This window comes from Stegostoma tigrinum, chromosome 31 (genome assembly GCF_030684315.1).
Source record: "Stegostoma tigrinum isolate sSteTig4 chromosome 31, sSteTig4.hap1, whole genome shotgun sequence".
Taxonomy (NCBI): domain Eukaryota; kingdom Metazoa; phylum Chordata; class Chondrichthyes; order Orectolobiformes; family Stegostomatidae; genus Stegostoma; species Stegostoma tigrinum.
The window spans coordinates 12541971-12569400 of NC_081384.1; the positions used below are offsets into that span (position 1 = coordinate 12541971).

Genomic DNA, 27430 nt, shown 5'->3' on the forward strand with positions numbered 1-27430 from the left:
AGCATTAGAGACAGTACTAGATCCAAGGAGGAGGCACACAAATTGACCAGAAATATAAACAACAGTCTCCTGTCATCTAAGATAATAAAATGTGAGGCTGGATGAACACAGCAGGCCCAGCAGCATCTCAGGAGCACAAAAGATGACGTTTTTGGGCCTAGACCCTTCATCAGAGAGGGGGATGGGGTGAGGGTTCTGGAATAAATAGGGAGAGAGGGGGAGGCGGACCAAAGATGGAGAGAAAAGAAGATAGGTGGAGAGAGTATAGGTGGGGAGGTAGGGAGGGGACAGGTCAAGGAGGTGGGATGAGGTTAGTAGGTAGGAGATGGAGGTGCGGCTTGGGGTGGGAGGAAGGGATGGGTGAGAGGAAGAACAGGTTAGGGAGGCAGAGACAGGTTGGACTGGTTTTGAGAATGCAGTGGGTGGAGGGGAAGAGCTGGGCTGGTTGTGTGGTGCAGTGGGGGGAGGGGACGAACTGGGCTGGTTTTGGAATGCGGTGGGGGAAGGGGAGATTTTGAAGCTGGTGAAGTCCACATTGATACCATTGGGCTGCAGGGTTCCCAAGCGGAATATGAGTTGCTGTTCCTGCAACCTTCGGGTGGCATCATTGTGGCACTGTAGGAGGCCCATGATGGACATGTCATCTAAAGAATGGGAGGGGGAGTGGATATGGTTTGCGACTGGGAGGTGCAGTTGTTTATTGCGAACCGAGCGGAGGTGTTCTGCAAAGCGGTCCCCAAGCCTCCGCTTGTTTTCCCCAATGTAGAGGAAGCCCCCACACCTCCTCCCTCACCCCTATCCCAGGCCCCAAGATGACTTTCCACATTAAGCAGAGGTTCACCTGCATATCTGCCAATGTGGTATACCGCATCCACTGTACCCGGTGTGGCTTCCTCTACAGTGGCGAAACCAAGCGGAGGCTTGGGGACCGCTTTGCAGAACACCTCCGCTCGGTTCGCAATAAACAACTGCACCTCCCAGTCGCAAACCATTTCCACTCCCCCTCCCATTCTCTTGATGACATGTCCATCATGGGCCTCCTGTCGTGCCACAATGATGCCACCCGAAGGTTGCAGGAACAGCAACTCATATTCCGCCTGGGAACCCTGCAGCCCAATGGTATCAATGTGGACTTCACCAGCTTCAAAATCTCCCCTTCCCCCACCGCATCCCAAAACCAGCCCAGTTCGTCCCCTCCCCCCACTGCACCACACAACCAGCCCAGCTCTTCCCCTCCACCCACTGCATTCTCAAAACCAGTCCAACCTGTCTCTGCCTCCCTAACCTGTTCTTCCTCTCACCCATCCCTTCCTCCCACCCCAAGCCGCACCCCCATCTACCTACTAACCTCATCCCACCTCCTTGACCTGTCCGTCTTCCCTGGACTGACCTATCCCCTCCCTACCTCCCCACCTATACTCTCCTCTCAACCTATCTTCTTTTCTCTCCATCTTCGGTCCGCCTCCCCCTCTCTCCCTATTTATTCCAGTTCCCTCCCCCCATCCCCCTCTCTGATGAAGGGTCTAGGCCCGAAACGTCAGCTTTTGTGCTCCTGAGATGCTGTTTGGCCTGCTGTGTTCATCCAGCCTCACATTTTATTATCTTGGATTCTCCAGCATCTGCAGTTCCCATTATCACAGTCTCCTGTCATCTATCCATTGATCGATGGTGTTGGGAATCTGCACTCGATGAGGCGTGGCTGCGGGTGGATGATGCGGCATTGGATTGTGAGTGACTGGCGGTGCGGCCTAGTCTGGGAGGAGGGCCCGGGAGATTGTGCCCAGTCATCGCGGAGACACACGGAGCTACGGAGGGGCGGCGAGAGGACCCCGGACCCCGAGACCGAGAGAGGCCGCAGCTCGAGGCCTGCCACCGCCACCCCGGCTCCTTCCAGCTAGGCCCCGCTCCGGCCTTTCCTTCTCCCAGCCTCCAGCCGCCATGAAGGACACGGCCGGGAAGCACAAGCCCAAGGAGCCTGCCCCGGACAAGGCCAAGCTGGCGGCGGGGCCTCCTGCCCCCGGGGATGTGGAAATGAAGGATGTGTCCGCCGAGCCCGAGGCTGAGCAGGCCGAGAGCGGAGAGAAGAGCCAGAAGGAGCTGGACCTGATCACCTTGGAGGGTAAAATATCCAGAAAGAGCCTTCAGACACCGCCTTTCCCCCCTCCACCCCGAAACCCACCTGAAATATCCCGGTCAGACGGCGGTGGGGTGGGGGACTGGACTGGACTGTCCTGTCCTGGGGTGGGTGAAGTAGTGACATTAATCCAAACAGAGTTGGTCAGAGAAAGAACTGTGCCTGATCCCAGCACGGTGTGGGGTGGGTTAGAGATAAAAAAAATCCACAGAGAATTTACCAGACCCCCACCTGAAATATTCCCAGGGAAACACTGGGGATTTAGTGGTGTTTCTGAATAATAGATGTGACAATAAATAACAAACTTAGACCATCTCAATCTAACCAGAGTGGGTCTAAGGAGCAGGGAGAACTGAATCTCCCTGGCGCTCTGTGTGTGTCTGTTGGGGATGGGGGTTGTTTAGTTTTTTTAAACAAAAATCTAAAAAGATCAGTTCTACCATTAAAATATCCCTTTGAAGCAATGGGGGGTTGTGGCAGAGGACTAAAGGCAAGGCTAAAATAGTAAGATATAAATTCAACCATCTCGATCCAATGCAAACAGAGTTGGGGTGGAACGAACTGAACCTCATTGCTAAAACTTCCCTGTTAAACAGTAGAGGTTTGAGGCCAGAGAGCTGGATCATTGTGGTTGGGGCTGGTGTAAAGATCTACAAATGTTAAACTCAACTGTCTCAGTCTATCAGAGTGGGACTGAGGGTGGCAGAGAGCACTGAATATCATCATGCACGCCTTGGGTAAAATGTCCACAAAGAATTACCCCCGAGTAAACTCAATCTAAATTAAAAACCAAAAGAACCGTGGATGCTGTAAATCAGGGGGGGGGAAAAAAGTTGCTGGAAAAGCTCAGCCAGTCTGGCAGCATCCGTGAAGGAGAAAACAGACTTAACATTTCGGGTCCGGTGACCCTTCTTCAGAACTCAGGAAGGGTCACCGGACACAAAATGTTAACTCTGTTCTCTCGAGCTAAATTATCTCAGTTAAACAGTGGGGATTAGGTACAGAAAACTGCATCATCACGTGTATAACATAACAAGAAAATTGTTGTTGTCAAGCATGACTCAGTCCCCTTGGTCATTGACATATGGCTGTAGCAATCCAATTGCTCAGGTTAATGTTGTCGGATTCTTGTTTAAACCCCACCATGGTCACTGCTGGAATTTAAATCTAATTTGGAATTGTAAAGCTAGTCTCTAATGTTGAGCACCCCAGCTATCAATGATTGTTGTAAAAACCTATCTGATTCACTAGTGTGCTTCAGAGTTGGGAAGTTTGCTGTATTGATCTGGTCTGGCCGTATTGTGACTCCACACCCACAGCAATAAACTTGAGTCTTATTTGTTCTCTGGGGTCACCTAGAAAGCCACAGAGTTCAAGGTTAATTTGTATTCCACATTCAGTTAACTACTGATTGAATTTAAATGTCAGTGGTAGCAGAAATGGCACTCAAACCTTTGTTCCAGAGCAGCAGGTTGGTTTGTTAGTCCAGTGCCTTCACTACTGTGCTGCTACCTCCTTTCAAGGGGATAATAAATGCAGCAGCACCCATATCCAGTGAAAGAATAGATAAATATATAGAGGTGATAAAATGAGCAGTGAGTGGACTTGAAAGCTCCATGGGTCTGATGATCCTGGAGAGTAAAATTCCCCCAAATAAACCTATCATAATGCATCTTAAAATATCCCAAATAGAGTACCCTTGTGGGTTAGGGACAGTGCAGGCTGCACATCAAATACACCATTACACAACAATACCTTCAGCCTTTACTGTTGTAACCTTTCCTCAGAAGGCAACCCATCCATTCCCGGTATCAGTCTAGTAACCATTCTCTGAACTATCTGCTACACGTCTACATTCTTTTTTAAATAAGGTGATCAAAACTTTGCCCAGCACTTCACATACGGTCCCTCCAGTGTCAAGATCATAGAACCGTGCAGCACGTAAATAGGCCCTTTGGCCCACCTTGTCTGTGCCAACCGTGATGCCAATCTAAACTAATTCCATTTGCCTGCATATGGCCATATCCTTCTTTTCCCTGCCTGTTCAAATGTCTGTCTAAATGTTTTAAACATTGCTGTTGTATCTGCATCTACCACCTCCCATTGCAGCATGTTCATTAACTTACCACCCTCTATAAAAGTTCAAACTTACTTTGCACATTTCCTTTAAGCTATCCTCTTCTCACCTTAAACCTGTGCCTCTCAGTATTTGACATTTTCGCTATGTAGAAAAGATGGCCCACACTCTTCATGTCTTTCATAATTTTTTTAGGTTGCTTCTTAGCCTCTGAGGCTGTGGTGAAAACAATCCAAGTTTTTCCAACCTCTCCTTAGAGCCAGTATGCTCCAATCAAGGCAATGTCCTAGTAAATCTCCCTTACACCCTCTCCAAAGCCTCAGCATTGTCCCTATAGGGTGGTGACCAAAAGTGCACACAACACAGCCTAACTAAACTTTTGTACTCACTGCCCCAATCGATGAAGGCAAGTATGCTGTACATCATTTTTACCACCTTATCTATTTGTCTGGCCATTCGCAGGGAGCAAAGGTCTTTCACCCCAAGATCCCTGTGTATATCAATGCTCCAAAGGGCCCTGTCTAACAAAGATTGCTTGAAATATTCAATCATTTTGCATCCAGCAATTCTATTTTGTAACAATCTGAATTGGATGTATCAGTTGTTGGCAAGCCTGACCAAGTTCTCTTAGTGAGCCGGTTGGGACTTTACAACAATCTCATAAATTTTCTTGGTTATAGTCTTGTGCAAAAGACAGTAAGTGCCTTATCCTAGTGCAAGTTACAAACAACAAGAAGTTGTAGATTCGATGACTTTAGTTTTATGCTTACCGTAGTGGTATTTGAATTTACAATTTCTTGGTTATCAGTCCAATGCCCAGAGCCTTACTGTCAAACCTAATACATGTCTAGTTTCTATCATAACTTATTACTCCATTAATAGCAACATTAGGATGATGAACCTTTGACAGTGACAAATAACAGGGCTTCTTGTCTCATTTTTTATAAAGTAGTGGAGAAAAAGCTGTCGAAATAATCCAGTTTTTGTCAAAAACAAGTTCCAGCCTCACATTTTATTACTTATATGGAGCCTTGAGTTTGGTAGAAACTTCCAGGGTGTTACAGAACCCCACAGTAAACGTTGGGATATCAGTCAAACTTAAAGACTGCATGGTTGGGATCCCACTCTCACACACATAGAAAAACAAGCCACCATTTTGAAACGTTATTACCATTCACAGCCTGTATGGTGTGCTTGTTCCCTAATGCTCCATTATAAGGTACTGATGTGTAAAATACATTGAAAGAACATGAGAAAGAGGAGCAGGGGTGCAAGCAATGACCTATCAGGCCTGCCATTCAGTAAGATCATGGCTGATCTTGGACTTCATCCCCACTTTCCTACCCATTCTCCATAGTCCCATAAAAATTGTGGCTGACTACTAATGCAAATGTAGCATGTTGTGGTCGAAAAGTGGGCATGATACCTATCCCCAAATATCCGGTTCTGAGGAAGGGTCACCAGACCCGAAACATTAATTCTGTTTTCTCCTTCACAGATGCTGCCAGACCTGCTGAGCTTTTCCAGCAACTTTGTTTCTATACGCAAAAACTTGATTTTTTTATGGGGTGCTGGAAGAATCTGGGTGCCTTATATGCGGGCCTGATTTATAGGCCAAAATGTACAGTAATCACTAGACCTAGGACAGAGATATTCAGAAGGTTGACAAAACAGCCAATCATACCGATCACGTTCAGAGGTTCTTAGGGTAGTATTGAAGCCAAGGAGTTTTGGAACAGAATTCTAACTTTGATGCATGAATGATTGATTTTCAATGTCAGAGGTCAGTCAAAGAAAATTGAAATTGTGCGGGAGGTTAAAAGAAGAGGGAAAAGAGGTAAGTGATTCATTTGGCATTAGGGATAAAAGAGGCTAAAGTCTGGTAATGGGGCAAGGTCACAAAAAATTTGAGGGTGAAATTTTTTTATTTCTATTTGTCTTAACAGTAGGGCAATCGCAGCGCAATATCTTGAGATTTTCTGTGGTTTCTAGTTAAATTCACAGGTTGTGTTTTTCACCATTTCAAGTGTTTTAGAATTTAAATATTCAAGCATTAATCACCCTCAAACCAGTTGCTTCGTTCCTGTTTAATGCCTATTGTTTAAAAGTGCCTTCAAACACTGTATATTGTATTCAGAGACACACAGATGGCCACCTGAAAATGTGCCTCAGAAGTGATCACTTATAATACATTTCATTGCAAAGTTAGTCTAATAATGAACATTGGAAGAACCTGCTCTAGAAATGGATCTTATTAGAATGATTCTGTTATTGTAGATGTAATCAATTGGAATTGATAGAACTGGCAGCTTTTCAAAGAATGCAAGAGTTTGTTGTGTAGCGCAGAGAATGATAGCTGTTAGGGCTATTGCCTCTACGTTTTCAGGGCATTGGACAATGAGGTGAATTTTGATTCATAGCCATGGCATTCATGTAATGTGTCTGCAGTCTGCACCCTTGCATTGAGCAGAGAATAGAGTTAGTATTCTGACGTGTCTGGCAAACAACCGCCAACAATATGGGCAGTGTGAGAGAGATGCATGGACTAGCTCATGGTGCTCATACATTTTTGCAACAATAGGGTTGTTATCAGTAAAATGCACCGGGAAGATTTTACAGGAAGTGAGTTTGATCTCTTTTTAAGAATTTGTCTTCCAAAGAAATACATGGAGAGTAGGACTTGGTAAAAAGGCAGCTGAGCATGGGTGGGAAATTCTCAGTGGTCACAGGGATGCTAGGACTTGATGGTAGGATTCAACATCAAAACACGCGTAATTCCACGTAGTTTGAAATAAGACATTAATATTTTTCCTTTCAGATATCAAAGAACACGTGAAGCAGATTGAGAAAGCTGTTTCAAGTAAAGAGCCACGGTTTGTCTTGCGGGCACTGCGAGCACTTCCTCCAACTTGCCGCAGATTGAACCCCACTGTCCTTTACAAGGCCATCAATGGTTTCTTTGTATCAAACACTTCGATGCGGGATTTCCTTCTGTCTTTTCTCGAAGAGGTTTGTGTTGAACACTGAACGTTTGGTAGATTTAATGTTGTTAATGTGCAAATCCAAGGTGATTATTTGGTTGGACAAGGAATTCATCAAATGCATTAGACAAATCAGGGCAGAAGTAACCGTTTGTCCCTTTAGATTATTCCATCATTCATGGCTAATTGCCACCTCAATTCCACTTGTCCTTCTTATTACTACTGTTCCCAAAAGGGAATGCTTAACTCATTCACCTGAACTTCTCAAAGAATCATCTTGAGTTTACCACTTAGCACCCACCTAGAAGTTAAAGGAAAACTAAAATATGTGTTGTCAAGCTATCTTGCATGAAGTGATTTGGATTATATAACCATTTGCAACACTACAAGCGCCAGGATCTGCACGAGCAGAATGAAATCATTATTCTCTTGTTACTGATTCTTGAAAATGTGAATTAAGAATTGTTTATTAACATTAGAGTTATAAACATAAATGTTTGAAGTACTAAATCAAACAGTAGGATTAATGGACAAACTAAAGGCAGTTCAGCATTCACTATTGAATTAACAACTGCGATCAGTGGTCTGATCAATATAAATGATATTAATTTAGAATTAATTTTCTTAGCTGACAAGTTAACATGGATTGGATAGTTATTAAATGCTTATAATTCTTTTATTCTTACATGGAATGTGGATGTTGCCCAACCTTAATTGTCCTTGAACTGACTGGCTTGCTCAGGATAGTTAAGAGTCAACTATATTCCTCTAGGTCTGGAGTAATGTGTAAGCCAGATCAGGTAAGGATAGAAGATTTCCTTCCCTCAAGAATGTTAATAAAACAAAGTTACTTTTATGATGATGAATGATCACTTCTTGGCAACATTACAGCTGTATAATTCCAGGTTTATTAATTAGATTTAAATTCCAGCAGCTGCAATAGTGGGATTTGAACCCATGTACCTCACAGCATTTAGCCTTGGGCTCCGAATGACTACTCCATTGTCATTACCACCACAGTACGGTCTCTTGTTGTAGTAAGTCATGTTTCCAAAACGTCCACAATCTTTGTCTTTGATAAAGAATTCAGGTGAAATGATTTTCTCAACTTTATCTGGAAGGTTGGTGTGTGTGTTGTTAAGTTCGCTGGTATGGTTTGAGGTACATTTTTTTTGTACCACACAAAGCCTTAAATCCCCAGCATGGTGACCATTTTTGACTGGTCAATTAGAAATGATTACTCTGAAGACAATGCAATGCAGCTCCTTTTTCTAGCTGTTATTTATTTTTAAGCCCATGGATACAGAGGGAGATGTGCAGTTTCGCCCTCGAACGGGGAAAGCAGCTACGGTACCACTTTTACCGGAGGCAGAGGCTTATCTTCAGCTTTTACTTGTCATTTACTTAACAAACAACAAACGATACATTGAGGTGAGTGAGTTTTCACTTCGACGATAGTCAACCAACAGAAATTTATATGCTGTAAAACCTTAAATGAGCAGTAACATTAGTTTCACTAATTTATAAGTTGCTTAAGAAAAGTTTTTGTGATTTTGTAGCAGTTGAAAAAAACACTTGGTTTTATATGGCTCCTTTCACATCCTCTGAATAATCCAAATTCCTTCATAACCAAAGAATTACATTTGAAGTGCTGTTACTATTTTATAGGGAAGTTTGATAGCCACATTGTGCAAAACAAAGTCCCCAAGTTACCAATTCAGTAATGATCAATCTTTGTTTTAATAAAGAGCAAGAGTTAACATTCCACACATACTGGACAAATCGAAGCACTTTCCAACCAGTTAATTACATGTATCCTGGCCATGCAAGGGAAAGAACATCCCCACTCTCCAATGCAGGCAAATATTTTATGCCCACCTGACCAGGTAGTTCAGTTTAGTGTCACATCTGAAAGATGGCACTTCTGACGATTATGGCATTCTTTCAGTACAGCAGTGAAGAGTTAGCCTAGAGTACATGCTCAAGTCTTTGGAATGGGGCTTTAACAGATGGTCTTCTGACTCACGTGAGAGCGTTGTCACTGAGCCAAAGCAGACTCTGACTGTTATTCCATGGACAAGTAAATTGACCAGGTAATTGATAACCAGAACATACTTCTCGCATTAATGTGCTGCGATGGTGGGAATTTTAGGAACTGATTCCAAAAGTTGAATTCGGTCAGTTTGATAGTTGGTGACAAACCTATCATGTCCTTTCAAAGAAACCCCTTTGCGATCAGTTTCTAATTAGCCCACTGGCTGCCATTCGGGTTCCCAAGTGCATTAGCGCATTTTCATGCCACATTTCCTGGTATAAGGAAGCATGTGTCCCGCCTCTTGACAGCTGCTAGTACTGCAGTAAGCCCGAGGGTGAGGATAAATTGGGCAGCGTTGCCAGAGTCATTCATAGAGGCCCCAGCAAGTGTCCTTTGTTGAGACTGTGCATAAGAAGGAAGGGTTCTTGCATCAACAAGGTCTCTGACATGACCACTGAGCTTTATCCGGGTGTTGGCTAGGCCCCTGCCTGCTGTTGGTTGAATACATTGGCAGTGAGATGTGGCCACTGATCAGGACCTCAAATGACCTTAGGGAGTCAAGGGTGTTCTCAATCCTTCCCACTCCTAAGTGTGGTTGTGAAAGTGGCAGACTGTGCACTCCGCCCCTTCCCTTCCCATTTTACAGTTGTGGGAAAGGGGGTAAGTGTCAAATTCTGTCCCATGCATAAGTTATAGCATTGCCTTCTCTTATTTTCTTAAATGCAGTCAACTGGCAATTCACATAATTTAAAATCTTTATTCTTTTATGATTGTTTTGTTTGAATCTGGTTCATGCTATTACAATGGAAATATTGTCTTTAAACTTACTAAGTGGATAGAAAAAAAGAACTACTTTTAATCCAGATATCAGCTGACTCCTTTTGACATAAACTTCTCGGGCTGGGATTTTGTGTTCAAATTTAGTCAGGGCTCATTGTGAAAAAAGTAACATTCCAACTTCCCAAAAGACCTGAAATAAAAGCACTTCTTGGTTGAACATTAAGCTTGAGGTTCTCGACCAGAGCCTGTGGTTACGTTCAACTTCTGACTGAACTGTCAGTTGCCACATTTACATTTGATCTCTGCCTTACCAGGAGGCACTAAAGTGATCACCCAGGTGTTCCCTCTGGCCCGTCGTCTGTAAAGTGGGTATGTGCAGACCTGAATTTGAATCTCCTTACATTTATATTGTAATTTTAATGCAGTAAGTGGCCTCTAAAGTCTATTCATCAAACATCAAGCTCTATTTTAAAAAAAGCTTTGCGGTTTTGGTGTGGTGTAGTGTAAACATTTGGTCAAAGCAGCAACTTTGGAACAGTTTTAAGGGGAGGGATGAGAAAGCATTAGGAATGTCATTCTACATCTTCAGGCCCAGTCAACTGATGGCACCACCACCAGTGGTACACTTATGCAAAAGTGAGGGTGCACAAAAGGGACAGAATCGGGAGAGTGCAGTGATTTCAAGCTGTGATACCTACAGTGGTTGAAAATTGTTGCTTCTTATTGTTTACTGCAGCATTTAAAGATTGCTGACTTACAAGTGATATTTGAACATCTAGTAGGATTTAGCACCTTCAGAACAGAGTGAAAGGTGGCACTAAAGAAACCCCATGCTTAAGGCATTTTCTTTTATTCTGTAACACAGGCACAGAAATGCTCAGATGATTTGATGCAAAAGATTGCTGCTCAGAATCGCCGGGCTCTAGACTTGGTCGCAGCTAAGTGCTATTATTACCATGCTCGTGTGTATGAATTTCTCAGTAAGCTCGATGCAGTCAGAAGGTGAGAAAGTTGTTTTACTTTAGACCTTTGAGCACAACGGTAATAATTTGTTCAAATTACAGTTCTGGGTATAGCAATGAAAATGAAGGACTGTTTTGGGGATTTCTATATCTTGGCACTTGAATCAGTAATTTATTACATTAGCTGCCAGATGATAGATATTAAATCCTATTGTTCAGGAACATGTCAAGTTTAATCTGTATGCTGTAGTTGCTCATTTGGTAGTGGGAATACTGTATTTAGAGTTCAGGTCACCATGCTGGGCGAACTCATAATAAAGCTAAAGTACAAGTATATACATAGAAGCATAATAAAGTCAGAAAGCCACTTGGGCAATTATATATAACAAAGTGTGGAACTGGATGAACACAGCAGGCCAAGCAGCGTCTTAGGAGAACCAAAACTGACATTTCGGGCCTGGACCCTTCCAGACATAATTATATATGTCTTGGTTCCGTATCAGAGTTAGCTAACGTTGATTCTGTTCCCCTATGCATTTTAGTCCAATCCACTAGAGATCAAAGATTCTGAGACCTGAGTAGAAATGCCTTCCATATTTTCTCCTTGTTTTCCAACTTCATTGCTGATTGTAAATATACTGCCAGTGTTGGAGAGGTAATGATATGTAGACTTTGGGATTCAAAACTCAGTTCAAGCTGAGCATCAAGAGTTTGGATGGTTTGATTTGGCTAATGGGAGATGAGGGACTAATTAGTAGAAAAGGAATTAAGTATGTAATAGTGGCTGAAAATTATAGATGTGCAGTTGCCTACAGCTACTCATGACTAAAACATCCCCAAGTATTGGCAAACCTGTTACAGAATCTGGGGGATAGCTGTAGAATTTGTCTTCAGTACATTGCAGAATTTTAGCTTTGTTTAAGTGTTTCATAACCAAATTGTGTTCAAAACCTTTTGTAAGATTATGATTCTTGTAACCATCCATTGTTCTGCTTCTAATGTGAACCCATAAGCACATGATTCACAGGTTGTTTCACCAATCTTTTGTTATTTGCTAACTCTTTGGTAATATTGAACATATTTAACTCCTCTAACATTCTGGCTCTGTGAATTCAGCCTAGTTATTTGGGGCTTAACTATATTGTGTCCTCCATTGTATCTTTCTCAGGATGCAGGCTTAGAAATCTTTTGAGGGTGAATAGGTGGTGTGGGTAGGCTGTCCTGAATTACCCTTAAGGTACTGGAGAAGTAGTATAGGCAGTAAATGTTGCCCTGCCAGTAATGTTCACATTCCATGAATTTTGCATGCACATTCCCTTTGGCCAGATTCTGTTGTATCTCCATAATGAATAATTCTTCAATACTGCATGGCTGAAGTGATTTTTGTCTGAAACCTGTGGAAGCAATGAATCCCAGCATGAAAGCTATCATCAGTGGAAAACAGAAAAGTAAAAGGCAATGCCTGTATGTACTGTATGATGGTAAACCAGAGTGGTGTGTAGCTTCGCTCTGACCTTGGGTGTAATTGTATAATCTTGTGACTAAACAATCCGTTTCTTTTTTCCAAAGTTTTTTGCATGCACGTTTGAGGACAGCCACCCTTCGCCATGATGCTGATGGACAGGCCACTCTGCTGAACCTGTTATTGAGAAACTATCTGCAGTATAACCTGTATGATCAGGCAGAGAAGCTTGTCTCCAAATCCATTTTCCCAGAACAAGCAAATAACAATGAGTGGGCAAGATACCTGTATTATACTGGTGAGTCTCAGCCCAACCTTACAATATGCAATAGCTGCTAAAGAGTACTTTTGAAAGAAAACTTCCTTTCGGTAGCATTCTTTTGATCAGTTCAAGATATCTCGGAGAGCTTTATGCATAATTAAGTACTTTTGAAGTGTAATCACTGTTGTAATGTAGGAAATATGGCAGCTAATTTGCACACAATAAGCTGTCACAGACAACAGTGTGATAATGACCAGATGATAATCTCTTTTTTTTCAGTGATGTTGATCAAGAGCTAAATATTAACTGGTACATTCTCCTGTTTAGAAGAATTTCATTGGATTGTTACCGTCCACTAGATGGGGCCTCCATCTAATGTCTCACCCAAAAGATGGCACCATGGACAGTGTGCTATTTACTCAAAACTGTACTGGAATATCAGCCCTGAGTTTTGTGCTCGTTGTCTCTGGGGTGCATCTTAAACCCACAACCTCCTGACTCAGAAGCAAGAGTGCTACAAACTGAGTCATAGCTGTTGCAATTCTTTGGGAATGAAAGCAAAATAAAGATATTGTGATATTTGTGAGTTATTATGCCTTCTGAAGTGCCCTTTCGGTTTTTCTGCAGTCATGACAAGGCATTTTTCCCCTTTTATGACTAAATCGTTGTTTTTGAAGTGTTTGCAGTATTTACTATTCATGTTATCTGATCATCTATCACACCAGGCAGGTGACAAATACACCTGTATTACTATTGTGCAATATATTGTCCACAACTTTTAAATCACTGTGACAAAAATTGTTTGAAAACATTGCAACATTCCAGCAAAATGTCAGTCCGTAAATAATTTGTTTGTTGCGTTGAACTATTTTCTGGAACCTCCTGCTCTGTACATGCTGATTAGATGTATCAGTAATATCCAAGTAAGTGTTTGATTTAGAAAATTAATTGAGTTTGTTGCATGTAGGTCGTATCAAAGCAATTCAATTAGAATACTCAGAAGCACGAAGAACCCTGACTAATGCTCTGCGAAAGGCACCACAGCACACTGCAGTCGGCTTTAAGCAAACAGTGAGTCGAAAAAAAATTAGAGTGGAATCATTTTACAAATATCATGTTTTTTTCCTCTGTGTCATTCATCTCAAAAACATCGGTGGCATTGTAAATCTGTTAACAAAACCAATTTTATGAGGACTGTATTTCTTTACCAGGTTCATAAGTTGCTGATTGTGGTGGAGTTACTATTGGGTGAGATTCCTGACAGGCTACAGTTCCGACAACCATCGCTCAAGCGCTCCCTGATGCCATACTTCCTGCTTACCCAGGGTGCGTACAAGGCAACTGCGTACAAATATTTTTAATTTAAAAACACATTTCATTTTATTCTTCCCTTGGAAAAGCAGTTGCTGTGAAGTTTCTTGTAAATTCAGCAAGTGAGGATTGCCTGGTATGTGTCACTTGCAAAGCAGTCAATAGCACCATCTAGTTGAAGTAGAAATAGTTTCATGCCTTGTGCCACTTCAAGCCATTCTCTTTGCAACTGTCCATAATATTGAAAGGTGAAGAAAAGATAGAAGTAGATTAGCCATACTGAAAGGCTGTGGAATTCAGCCTGAAAGCGATCCATCTTAGCATTTTTTTTGGAATTGATGACTTAATCACTCTTAATTTGTGCCTTTTAAGATGACTGATGTATTCAACCAATATGTGCTGCTGTTTAATTTAAGTTGTTTAATTTTGGATTAGATCAAAACAGTCATACATTTGGGTAAGGTTTAGCAGGTTTTTAATTTCATTAATTTGGATTAGTTTACTTTTAGCCATGTCCACTTCAATATTCACATCAGAAGCTTCAGCCTCCACCTGCTGGTTTATTAAAATGTCAGCAGCATTTCTAAAGGCTCTCGATCAGTATCGCTGCCTTGTGGTTTTGAAAGCAATCTAGATTGATTAGATCAAAATTTATTTTTTCTGTTTTTTTGGTCAGATTTGTGAGTGTCTAGGACAACCTCAATCAAGAGCTCACTGAATGTGAAGCTTCAGGACAAACTACCCCTAGTTTGGTAGGGACATTCAGAGGCACCTCTGGTGGAAACTGAAGTACCGTCTGATGTGGCATTGTAGTGGTAGAATAGAGCAAGATGATTAGCCTGAGACTTGGTGAATCCCTGGAAATCCAGTGGTGAAGAATAGAGAATTGCATCATATTTGTGCTCTTATTAGTTGTTTTGACCCTTAATATCTAGCTGGCCTGGATTTGCATAGGGCTGCTTTTAGTGCTGTTACCGTCACTGACTTGTGATGCACGCAATTTATAAGAAAATAGATTGAAACTGAGACTCTTCATGCTACATATCAATCAGCCCAAAAATCCAGAAGTTTGGACAGCATATGGATTTTAAGTTCCCTTCTACTGAAAGCACATGTTGATGACACTGAATGCCAAAAATGTATATATATCCTTCATTTAATTTCAGAAATGTTAAAATTAGTTTAAAGGTTTTTGATCTTGCAAACTCATGATCTCAATCATACTAACAAATGAAATTATTTCCAGTCTGTTTTAATTGGGTGATAAGTTTACTCTTCTGTGTTCTTAATTTTTATATGCTTCTGTTTTATGGAAAAAATGTTTGTTTTCTTATAGGTTTGTTTCTTTTAGCTGTTTTTGTTTTATTTCAGCAAAAACTCTGTTTAAAATCTGCTGCATTTCAAAGTTGCCCTGAGTGAGCTGTTCTCATTTTGGACAAATAATTTCACATTTCTGCCTTTCCCTCCACTAGCTGTGCGAACAGGGAACTTGGCCAAGTTTAACCAGGTTTTGGAACAATTTGGAGAGAAATTTCAGACTGATGGCACCTATACATTGATCATCCGCCTGCGACACAATGTCATCAAAACAGGTCAGAATTAGGTCTGAGATTATTAATCATTTGCAGCTTTTCATCTGTTTATTTAGTTACTTACCTGCTCCCAGGGCAGTGCATCTTGAAAGATCTCTTAATAAGGGAGATTCATATCTAATCCTTGTAATGTGTGCACATTTGTATAGCAATCCACTCAAACTGCCCAATGTGCTGTAATTGTTAAGCTCCTTATTGACTCCGCAAAGAAGGTATTTTGTAGAGTGTGTTACTAAGCCATACAAACTACAAGTTTGATTTTCAGCTCGTGCTGATCTCAACTAGGGTTGGAGTAGATGAAGTACTATTCACTGTTGTACAGTTAGTCATCCATTTACCAAAGCAGGAATTGTCTGTCTTCCACATTTGTTTACTTGCATTTAATAATTTAATAAAACCCTCAGCCTTTTCTTATCCCTTTCTAACTAACTCCTCTTACTGGGAGACAAAGCAGCCCTTTTTTAAATCAACCTGTGAATCCAGGCCTTTTAGCCCAGAGTTAGGGACATTGGCACTACAAATGAGCCATTAAAAACCAGCGGCTGAATATAGTTATTCTTCAGTCCATCTCTTCACTGATGTTATTACACACATCTGGAGCAGGTGGGACTTGTCTCAAAGTAGGGATACCACCATTGCATCACAAGCCTTTTTCTAAATGCTACTTCTGTCTCCTCTCCAACTGCATGTACTTTATTGAAATAATCTGTTCAGACATGTTACAACATGCTTCTGAGACAGATGAGACTTGAACCCAGACCTTTCAGTTCAGAGGCAGGAACGCTATCACTGTGCCACAATATTTTAGTTCATGTTGAGTGTCTTACTGTTGCTGCAACATAGGAATAGAAACCAAATCCTTTTCTTCCACTTTTGCAGCTTTTAAGACAGATTAACCTTTTAGAGTCGAGACAGCATTTTCAAACATTTAACCATTTGAAGAAGAGCAAGAGCAGACTTTGAACTTGAGAAGCCAGTGGCAAGTTTGGTGCTTGAGAGATAGAGGACTGAGGGGGCCAGAGTTCAAAACTCCAGTACAATCTGCTGCAGTGTCTGTTCCATTTAATCCACAGCCTCTCAAGATAAAAGTTCTCAAATATTTTGTATGTTTTGATCATGCTTGCTGTTACAGCATAAGAGATTAAAAAAAGTTGAATCATAGACAATTTTTAAAATCTCTCTTTCTCCCCCCTTACAGGTGTAAGAATGATTAGCTTATCTTATTCGCGGATCTCTCTCACTGATATTGCACAGAAGCTGCAGCTGGACAGTCCTGAAGATGCTGAGTTTATAGTCGCCAAGGTAAATTTCAGTAGGAGGATTTAAAGAAAAATTTGTTGCTTGAATTCTGCAGTTTTAAAAACAAAATGCACTGCAAGTGCACAGCAGATCAATCAGTGCCTGAAGGATAAAGGGTGAGGATTTCCCTTCCTTGGAGGTATCTGGACCAGTGATGGGAAGCTCAAATACTCAGTTGAGTTGGTGCTGTTGGGATATGAACCAGGAGGGTCACCAGTGGGCATCCCCAACCCATATTCAGTTAAGGCCTTGAAGTGGTCAATTAACAACCACTTGAGGATCTCCACCACTTGCCTTTCCAACAAGCATTAAAAATGGCTGCCTTCTCCAATGGAGAGGATGTATGCTGGGTTTTATGGATGGTGGGGATGGGGTGGGGGTCCCTTCACTTGCATCAATCTCATTGACTTCGGTCTGCTATCCACATCTTGCGATTCACTTTTGAAACAAAAAATTAAAATCTACTTACATTCTTGCCATCACAGTTCTGCATTATCACCGGGTGGCCAGGCTGCATAGCAGTCTCCAGCCCCTGTAGGCTTCTGGCTAGCAGCTTCTGGCAGGATGGAACTTTGATGTTGAGCTGTTTGCTGGTCAGCTCTCGAGCTGCTCATTGGAGCTTGATCTTACTCGGTGGCACAGATGGGGTGTTTGTGGCCCCTGAAAACTCCCAACACCACATTTAATGTAGAGGACACTAAATCTTGAACATGGTTCACATTTCAGGATAGTGAACCTTTTCTTTAATTTTTTTTAACATTTCCATGAAAATGTTAGAGATTTATCATTTTTTTTCCTCAAACCAGTGTTTGGATTTCTGATTGATGAGAATGTGAGGGGTCATGGTTTGGGAAGTCAGTGCATTGGTGCTTGACTGTATCAGGCGTAGATTTCAGGAGGTTGACACTTCCTTACAGCTTTCCTGGGCCAACCTTAACAACAGGCAGCCCCAGTTACAAATGTCATGGAGCTCCTAGTTGGAAAATGAAGGAAAAGTGTTTGGAAAATGGAATCTATGAAACCCGTGATTGGCATTGTGATGGTTCTCACCTGCTGTGGGTTTCTGAATTGAATTTTGTTGCAGAAGGGGTCGACTTAAGTAAAGGCTCAGCAACACTTTGTTTTCCCTGTATTTGGGTAAGGCAGCTGAAATGTCACGACTGATGAAGTAGTGAACTCCCACTTTAAAAACCCAAAAGTACAGGGATTTTGAATAAGCTCAGCTTTGGAGGGGCACAGTATTGACTGAGAAGAAGCAAGTCTGATAAGTATTATTACACTATAACAAGTTGCCTTGTGAACTGGAGACGATGACCTGATCAATATCCAGTGATTCCTGCTCTGAATTGTATTGACCCAGATAGGGTTAGCCTTAGTGGTGACTCAGCATGCTTGAACCTTCTGGTAACATTCACTTTCTAGTCTTTTGCATCATGGCTGCCCACTTAAGTCAGATACTGAAAGGGCTGCTGGCTTTCATAAAACCTAGAATGAGACTGCACCTCAGGAGACAGTGAGAGTGCAGGAAAAAAAAATTCTAATTTTCTTTTATAACCAGGCCATTCGTGATGGAGTGATCGAGGCGTCCATTAACCATGAGAGAGGATATGTCCAGTCTAAAGAGACCATCGATATTTATGGCACAAGAGAGCCACAGCTGGCATTCCACCAGAGAATCTCCTTCTGTCTGGATATCCATAACATGTCTGTCAAAGTAAGCAAAAACTCACCTGGCTGCTTCCATTGTTGATTGAATTGATTTTTTTTTAGGATGATCGATAAGGTTGTAATGAACAATTCATTCTGGCCCATAGCTTGGAGTGATACGTTAACCATTTTTTTCCCAAAAGTCTTAAGTTTGGATTATCTTGCTCAGATCTTTCAGATAATTGTTTGGCTTGTTTTTCAGATGAACTGAGTACTTTTCTCAGCAAAATTTTATACTTGCATGTTTTTTTTTAAACTACCTTTTCTGCTTGTAGATTGGAAGCCAGTGCAGTATTTGTATGAGGGGTGAAAACATTTCATTCATTGGGTTTGGTTGTTGCCAGCAGTAGTGAACTGGCTGTTTTTGTATGACAGTCGAGTAGTTGCATGGTCACTTTCACTGATACATTAGGTCAGGTTTTATTGTTGATTCCATATTTATTAATTGCAGTTAAATTCCTCCGCTGCCTTGGTGGAACATAAACCCGATTCTATGGCTCTGGCTGACCAGTCTAGTACCATATCCAATTTGCTGCTGCTTTTGAGGAGGAGTGAGCAGTGAATTAGGAACCTAGCCTTGTGGTGCAGTTTATACGACTTCTGTAGAAGCTGATTCACCAGTCCTTGATATTTAATTGTAATTAATTTTTTGAACTAGACATTACATTGAACAAATGTGGCCAGATTATTTTGTAGCAATTGATGTCATTTGCTTTCAAAAACAATCTTAAAGTCCAGTATTGTGCAGCCCAGTGCCCTGTATACGCAGCTGCACAAGGTTATTGGCTTTGAAGTGAATAAGATCTCTGTGGCCACAAAGTGCTTGATCTACCAGCTGCAATTGGTTAATTAGAGCCTTATGATAGAAAGTATTCAAATGTGACTCAAAGCTAATGTTCAGGATGCTGGTTCTAGAACCAAACAGAATGCCCCTCGGGGCTGTTCTTCTGTGTCAGAATATAAAGATGGGTTTCTCATTTAGAACTTATTTATTCAAACTTCTGAAAAGCTTACATTGTCCATTTCTGTTCTACAGGCAATGCGATTCCCACCCAAGTCATACAACAAAGACCTGGAGTCGGCTGAGGTAAGGTTTCCATTGATGGAAGTAACAGACGTAGGGAAGGTGTTGGGATTTTAATGAGATGACAGTGATGATCTGGAGGAACTGATTAGAGAGGTGGCTTCAGAAGGTAATGTTTATCTTCAAAAGGTTTACAGGTCTTTCCGGTAAAGGTTGGGGACTGGGTTGGTTTCTTTCAGGAAGGCTCGCATGCAACATAACAGACTGATTCTCAAAATGTGTTCCCATAGGATAGATGCCAGAATAATAGGATGGAATGATGTCTGACTGGAAAGTAGACCATGTAGATTGGGAACATTACTTGAATGGGTGACAGTGGATAAGCCATTGCAAACTTTGAAAGAGCGAATGAGTGACCTTCACCACCAATTGTTCATTTATGTCTTGTGCAAAACTACAGCAGGAAAGGTGACTAAACGAGGAAAATTAGATACTGTATTCATCTTTGTTAGATCTTACACTAATTGGCCAGAGAAAACAACAGACCTGAGGAGTTGGAGCGGTGTGAATTGAACAATGGAGGATGAAGGGTTTCAAGTCACCAATCATATGCAACATTGAAATGGACTCTTCAGTCCAATTCATCTATGCTGACCAAGTTTCCCAAACTAAACTAGTCCCACTGATAGTAGGAACTGCAGATGCTGGAGAATCTGAGATAACGAGGCGTAGAGCTGGATGAACACAGCAGCCCAAGCAGCATCAGAGGAACGGGAAGGCTGATGTTTCGGGTCTAGAAGTGTCGGAGGCCCCTCACAACCCCTCCCCACAATAACAACCAAATCAGAACCCCCCCCCCCACTTCGTCCTCACGTACCACCCCACCAACCTCTGGATCCAACGCATCATCCTCTGACACTTCTGCCATCTGCAATCGGACCCCACCACCAAAGACATTTTTCCCTCGCCACCCTTATCTATTTTCTGGGCGTCCACTCTCTCCGTGACTCCCTTGTCCGCTCCACGCTCCCCACCACACCCGGCACTTTTTCCTGCAACTGCAGGAAGTGCTACACCTGCCCCTACACCTTCCCACTCACCCGCATCCCAGGCCCCAAGAAGACTTTGCACATCCAGCAGATGTTCACCTGCACATCTGCTAACGTGGTATACTGCATTCGCTGTACCCGTTGTGGCCTCCTCTACATTGGGAAACCAAGCGGAGGCTTGGGGACCACTTTGCAAAACACCTCCGCTCAGTTCGCAATAAACAACTTCATCTTCCAGTTGCGAACCATTTCAACTCCCCCTCCCATTCCTCAGACGACATGTCTATCCTGGGCCTCCTGCATTACCACAATGATGCCACCCAAAGGTTGCAGGAACAGCACTTCATATTCCGCTTAGGAACCCTGCAGCCCAATGGTATCAATGTAGACTTCACAAGCTTCAAAATCTCTCCTCCCCCACCACATCCCAAAACCAGCCCAGCTTGTCCCTGCCTCCCTAACCTGTCCTTCCTCCCACCTATCCCCTCCTCCCACCTCAAGCCCCATCCCCATCTCCTATCTACTAACTTCATCCCACCTCCTTGAGCTGTCCGCCCTCCCTAGACTGACCTATCTCCTCCCTGACTCCCCACCTACACTCACCTTCACTGGCTCCATCCCCACCTCTTTGACCTGTCTGTCTCCTCTCCACCTATCTTCTCCTCTATCCACCTTCCCCTCCTCCTATTTGTTTCAGAATCCCCTTCTCCTCCCTTATTTCTGAAGAAGGGTCTCGACCAGAAACGTCATACTTTCCTGCTGCTGTGCTCATCCAGCTCTACACTTAGTTAAACTAATCCCACTGCCAAGGCCCATATCTTTCTAAACCTTTCCTACTCATGTACCTATCCAAATGTCTTTTAAATGTTGTAACACTACTTGACCTACCACTTCCTCTGGTAGTTCATTCCACACAAGCACTATCCTCTATGTGAAAAAGTTGCCCCTCAGATCCCTTTTAAATCTTTCTCCTCTCACCTTAAAATTATGCCCCCTAGTTTTGAACTGACCCGCGATAGGAAAAGACTTTTGCTGTTCATCTTATCTGTGCCCCTCATGATTTTATAAACTTGTATAAGGTCACCCCTCAACATCCTGTGCTCCAGCAAAAAAAGTCCCAGCCTATCCTTATAATTCAAACCTTCAAGTCCTGGCAACAGCCCAGTAAATCTTTTCTGAACCCTCTCCAATTTAATAATATCTTTTTCTACAGCAGGATGACCACAACTAGACACAGTACTCCAAAAGTGGCCTCACTGACATCCCGTACAACTTAAACATGGCATCCCTACTCCTATATTCAATGGTCTGAGCAATTAAGGCAAGGGAAATGGAATGAGAGTAACCTTCCAGGGAACATAAAGACTGACTCTGGATGTTTTATGTGTATGTGAAGAGAAAATGGTGTAGACAAATATAGGTTCCTTACAAACAGAAACAAGGGGAATTCAGTTTGAAGTGATTAGGATTATATTTGCTGGAGTTTAAAACAATGAGGTGGGGGAGTGGATCTTGTAGAACCCTATAAAATTCTAACAGGACTAGATAGAGTACATGCAGGAGGAATCCAGAACTAGGGGTCGCAGTCTAAGGATGCACAGTAAATTTAGGATTGAGATGAGGACACATTTCTTCACCCAGAGAGTCATGTGCCTGTGGAATTTGCTACCACAGAATGTAGTGAAGCCCAAAAAATTGTATGATTTCCTCGGATTTGGAAATAGCACTGAGGCTAAAGGGATGAAAAGAGATGGGGAACATGTGAGAACAGGTATTGAATTGGATGATCAGCCATAAGGGTATATTGGCCGTTATGGTAGAGGAGGATTGAAGGGCTTAATGGCCTACATTGCTCCTAATTTTTTTGGTTTCAATACAGAAAGGTGGCGCATTGAAACAGGTAACTGGTGTTGTTGGTCAGGGATTAGTATTAGGCCTACACGATATTATCTATCTTATGTGTGGTGAGCACTGAGTACTTCTAAAGTGCCCAGAGCTGTGAATACCACCCAAACGGTTGCAATAACAGTGATGATGTTTGAACACTTAGAGGTTTAGACGAGATATGTCATTAGCCAGAGAGGTGGCAGATGGGTGACAGTACATTTGAAGTGATGAAACTAGTGGAAGCACAAGAATGAGTAAACGTTAAGCAGTTTCTAGAATGCACTGTCTGAAAGCTGTGATCGAAGTTGCCACCATTGCACTCTGAGGTGAATTGGATAATTGCCTGAGGAGAAAATTTACGCAGAGTTACAGGGAAAGGTGGGGAATTGGAGACAGCATACTCGCAGCAAACTGAGTAACCCCCAGTGTTTGTACCATTCTCTGACATGCTTCAAATGACAGCAGAGGAGGGAGATTTGTGGGAAATTGTTGGATAGGTCGTTAAAATCACTTTTGCAGATACGAAACAAAGCAAAGAAGGTATGACTTGCAAAGTTGTATCAAACATTCATGCCAAATCAATATAAATATCTTTAATTTGGGTGTTGTGAGAAAGCATTGAATTATTTTTAAGAACATCGATGGTGTTAATTACTAAATTTAAGAGGGCAACTTTACAAGAAGTTTGAAATTTCTAGGCAGCACTCTAACTGGGCAAGACTTAATTGAGGTTTTGAGTTTTCCATGGCCATGAAAATCTCTGGATTCAGGAAAGGTCTGGGAACATGGGACTTGAGGAACAAATTAAAATTAAGGGGATCAAATGAAACTTGTGCTTTTTCTGTAAAAATAGAACAAGAGATTTGTGGAAAAGGAAATGGCGAGGCTTTAAGAAAGAACTGGATGAGTACCTAATGTGATAGAAGGTCATTCATTTCAGAATCTTAGTAATGTAGCACTTTTGCATCAGAAGACTCTGGGCTCACCATCTGCTCCTAAGACCCGAATCTGTGACAGTGTTAACAATCACAGTACAATAGTGACCGACTTCTCCTTTATAGGTGATACCATTTGTAAGGTATCGAGTCATGTCCCTTTTTCCTGTTCCATTGGTTCAAATATAGTTTAACAGTCCTTCTCGTTGAAAAGAGCAGGAAATTCTCTCTGTTGCCGCCAGCATTTCTCCTTGATCCAGCTCCACCAAATAGAAGCAAATTAACTGACTCTTGTAGCTGCTTTTGACATCTTCCTGCACGCAACCTATCTACGTTCACCCAACAGGAGGTACTGCACTTCAGTGTAGTTAATTCCAAGGGAAGTGCTTTAGAAACATCTCTGTGAAATATGATACAAAATGATAACACAGTATGAATAAAATTTTGAAATGCATTTATGTGAATGCAAGGTCCAGATTTCAAATGGCATCTCTGCCTTACAGGAGCGGCGAGAACGGGAACAGCAAGACCTGGAGTTTGCAAAAGAAATGGCAGAGGATGATGATGATGGATTCCCGTGAGCATGTATGGGATGTTGATTCTGAAACACTTAGAATACTGTAATTGCAAACAGTAAAGATAAATAAAACCAGTATGATGGCAGCCCTTTAATAGACTTGAGTTTGTCTGGATGTTTGCAAATGGGAGTGTTAAACTTGTCAAACCAGGTTTGACACATCTTTACCTGCTCGTATTTTTCTTAATTTGCTGTTGTTTTCTGAAGATTATTACCTTTTGTCCCTTTAAGCCTTGTAAACAATACTTTCTGATGATAAATGTATGGTTAATAAAACCAATAACAAATGTTTGTTTTTATTTTAAATATCTCCTTGCATGGATGGCTAAAATGACAAAAACACTTCAACTGAGCCTAGCCAAACCCGACTTTAGAATCTCCTCCCGTACATCCTGTTCTGACTGGTTTGAACAGTAGAGAATTATCGGGTCTCAGCCGTTAACATTGGAATATTTTGAGAATTACTGATAAATACTTGGGATGCACAAAATCTCACAATGCTTCAAAAGGTTTCTTTATTATAAATGGTTCATAGTTATCAATTAATAAAATGTGAGGCTGGATGAACACAGCAGGCCAAGCAGCTTCTCAGGAGCACAAAAGCTGACGTTTCGGGCCTAGACCCTTCATCAGAGAGGGGGATGGGGAGAGGGAACTGGAATAAATAGGGAGAGGGGGGAGGCGGACCGAAGATGGAGAGTAAAGAAGATAGGTGGAGAGGTAGGGAGGGGATAGGTCAGTCCAGGGAAGACGGACAGGTCAAGGACGTGGGATGAGATTAGTAGGTAGATGGGGTGCGGCTTGGGGTGGGAGGAAGGGATGGGTGAGAGGAAGAACAGGTTAGGGAGGCAGAGACAGGTTGGACTGGTTTTGGGATGCAGTGGGTGGGGGGGAAGAGCTGGGCTGGTTGTGTGGTGCAGTCGGGGGAGGGGACGAACTGGGCTGGTTTAGGGATGCAGTAGGGGAAGGGGAGATTTTGAAACTGGTGAAGTCCACATTGATACCATTAGGCTGCAGGGTTCCCAGGCGGAATATGAGTTGCTGTTCCTGCAACCTTCAGGTGGCATCATTGTGGCACTGCAGGAGGCCCATGATGGACATGTCATCTAGAGAATGGGAGGGGGAGTGGAAATGGTTTGCGACTGAGAGGTGCAGTTGTTTGTTGCGAACTGAGCGGAGGTGTTCTGCAAAGCGGTCTCCAAGCCTCCGCTTGGTTTCCCCAATGTCGAGGAAGCCACACCGGGTGCAGTGGATGCAGTATACCACGTTGGCAGATGTGCAGGTGAACCTCTGCTTAATGTGGAATGTCATCTTAGGGCCTTCTCCACCTATCTGGACTCCATTTTCTCCCCTTTGGTCCAGGAACTCCCCACCTACGTCCGTGACACCACCCACGCCCTCCACCTCCTCCAGGACTTCCAATTCCCTGGCCCCCAACACCTCATATTCACCATGGACGTCCAGTCCCTATACACCTGCATTCCGCGTGCAGATGGCCTCAAGGCCCTCCGCTTCTTTCTATCCCGCAGGCCCGACCAGTCCCCCTCCACCGACACACTCATCCGCCTAGCTGAACTCGTCCTCACCCTCAACAACTTCTCTTCTGACTCCTCCCACTTCCTACAGACTAAGGGGGTGGCCATGGGCACCCGCATGGGCCCCAGCTATGCCTGCCTCTTTGTAGGTTACGTGGAACAGTCCCTCTTCCGCACCTACACAGGCCCCAAACCCCACCTCTTCCTCCGGTACATTGATGACTGTATCGGCGCCACCTCTTGCTCCCCAGAGGAGTTCGAACAGTTCATCCACTTCACCAACACCTTCCACCCCAACCTTCAGTTCCCCTGGGCAATCTCTAGCACATCCCTCACCTTCCTGGACCTCTCAGTCTCCATCTCAGGCAACCAGCTTGTAACTGATGTCCATTTCAAGCCCACCGACTCCGACAGCTACCTAGAATACACCTCCTCCCACCGACCCTCCTGCAAAAATTCCATCCCCTATTCCCAATTCCTCCGCCTCCACCGCATCTGTTCCCACGATAAGACATTCCACTCCCGCACATCCCAGATGTCCAAGTTCTTCAAGGACCGCAACTTTCCCCCCACAGTGATCGAGAACGCCCTTGACCGCGTCTCCCGTATTTCCCGCAACACATCCCTCACACCCCGCCCCCGCCACAACCGCCCCAAGAGGATCCCCCTCATTCTCACACACCACCCTACCAACCTCCGGATACAACGCATCATCCTCTGACACTTTCGCCATTTACAATCTGACCACACCACCCAAGACATTTTTCTATCCCCACCCCTGTCTGCTTTCCGGAGAGACCACTCTCTCCGTGACTCCCTTGTTCGCTCCACACTGCCCTCCAACCCCACCACACCCGGCACCTTCCCCTGCAACCGCAGGAAATGCTACACTTGCCCCCACACCACCTCCCTCACCCCCATCCCAGGCCCCAAGGTGACATTCCACATTAAGCAGAGGTTCACCTGCACATCTGCCAATGTGGTATACTGCATCCACTGTACCCGGTGTGGCTTCCTCTACATTGGGGAAACCAAGAGGAGGCTTGGAGACCGCTTTGCAGAACACCTCCGCTCAGTTCGCAACAAACAACTGCACCTCCCAGTTGCAAACCATTTCCACTCCCCCTCCCGTTCTCTGGATGACATGTCCATCATGGGCCTCCTGCAGTGCCACAATGATGCCACCCGAAGGTTGCAGGAACAGCAACTCATATTCTGCCTGGGAACCCTGCAGCCTAATGGTATCAATGTGGACTTCACCAGTTTCAAAATCTCCCCTTCCCCTACTGCATCCCTAAACCAGCTCAGTTCATCCCCTCCCCCCACTGCACCACACAACCAGCCCAGCTCTTACCCACCCCCCCACCCACTGCATCCCAAAACCAGTCCAACCTGTCTCTGCCTCCCTAACTGGTTCTTCCTCTCACCCATCCCTTCCTCCCACCCGAAGCCGCACCCCCATCTACCTACTAACCTCATCCCACCTCCTTGACCTGTCCGTCTTCCCTGGACTGACTTATCCCGTCCCTACCTCCCCACCTATCTTCTTTACTCTCCATCTTCGGTCCGCCTCCCCCTCTCTCCCTATTTATTCCAGTTCCCTCTCCCCATCCCCCTCTCTGATGAAGGGTCTAGGCCCGAAACGTCAGCTTTTGTGCTCCTGAGATGCTGCTTGGCCTGCTGTGTTCATCCAGCCTCACATTTTATTATCTTGGAATTCTCCAGCATCTGCAGTTCCCATTATCTCTCATAGTTATCAATTGAAAGTATTGGATTGATGTTACTTTTTAATAAACATTAGGGCGGCACGGTGGCTCAGTG

At 43.3% G+C, this 27430-nt stretch overlaps 1 protein-coding gene across 1 annotated transcript; it reads left to right on the forward strand.

Annotated features, from left to right (window-relative positions):
- Positions 1-1527: 1527 nt before the first annotated feature.
- On the forward strand, positions 1528-24169 carry psmd3 (proteasome 26S subunit, non-ATPase 3). The gene is made up of 12 exons (XM_048560839.2): positions 1528-2119; positions 7030-7220; positions 8486-8623; positions 10873-11009; positions 12539-12729; positions 13661-13764; positions 13905-14019; positions 15477-15596; positions 16795-16898; positions 18454-18609; positions 19639-19689; positions 24001-24169. The coding sequence occupies exons 1-12, from the start codon at positions 1939-1941 to the stop codon at positions 24076-24078; spliced, it is 1566 nt and encodes a 521-aa protein (XP_048416796.1). The 5' UTR covers positions 1528-1938; the 3' UTR covers positions 24079-24169.
- The last annotated feature ends 3261 nt before the right edge of the window (positions 24170-27430 follow it).

Excerpts from the sequence above, each read along its gene's own strand:
- psmd3 (XM_048560839.2), top strand. The coding sequence starts at position 1,939 with ATGAAGGACACGGCCGGGAAGCACAAGCCCAAGGAGCCTGCCCCGGAC. Across the intron at positions 8,624-10,872 it reads ACAACAAACGATACATTGAG|GCACAGAAATGCTCAGATGA; the intron begins GTGAGTGAGTTT and ends TCTGTAACACAG. Across the intron at positions 15,597-16,794 it reads ACACAATGTCATCAAAACAG|GTGTAAGAATGATTAGCTTA; the intron begins GTCAGAATTAGG and ends CCCCCCTTACAG.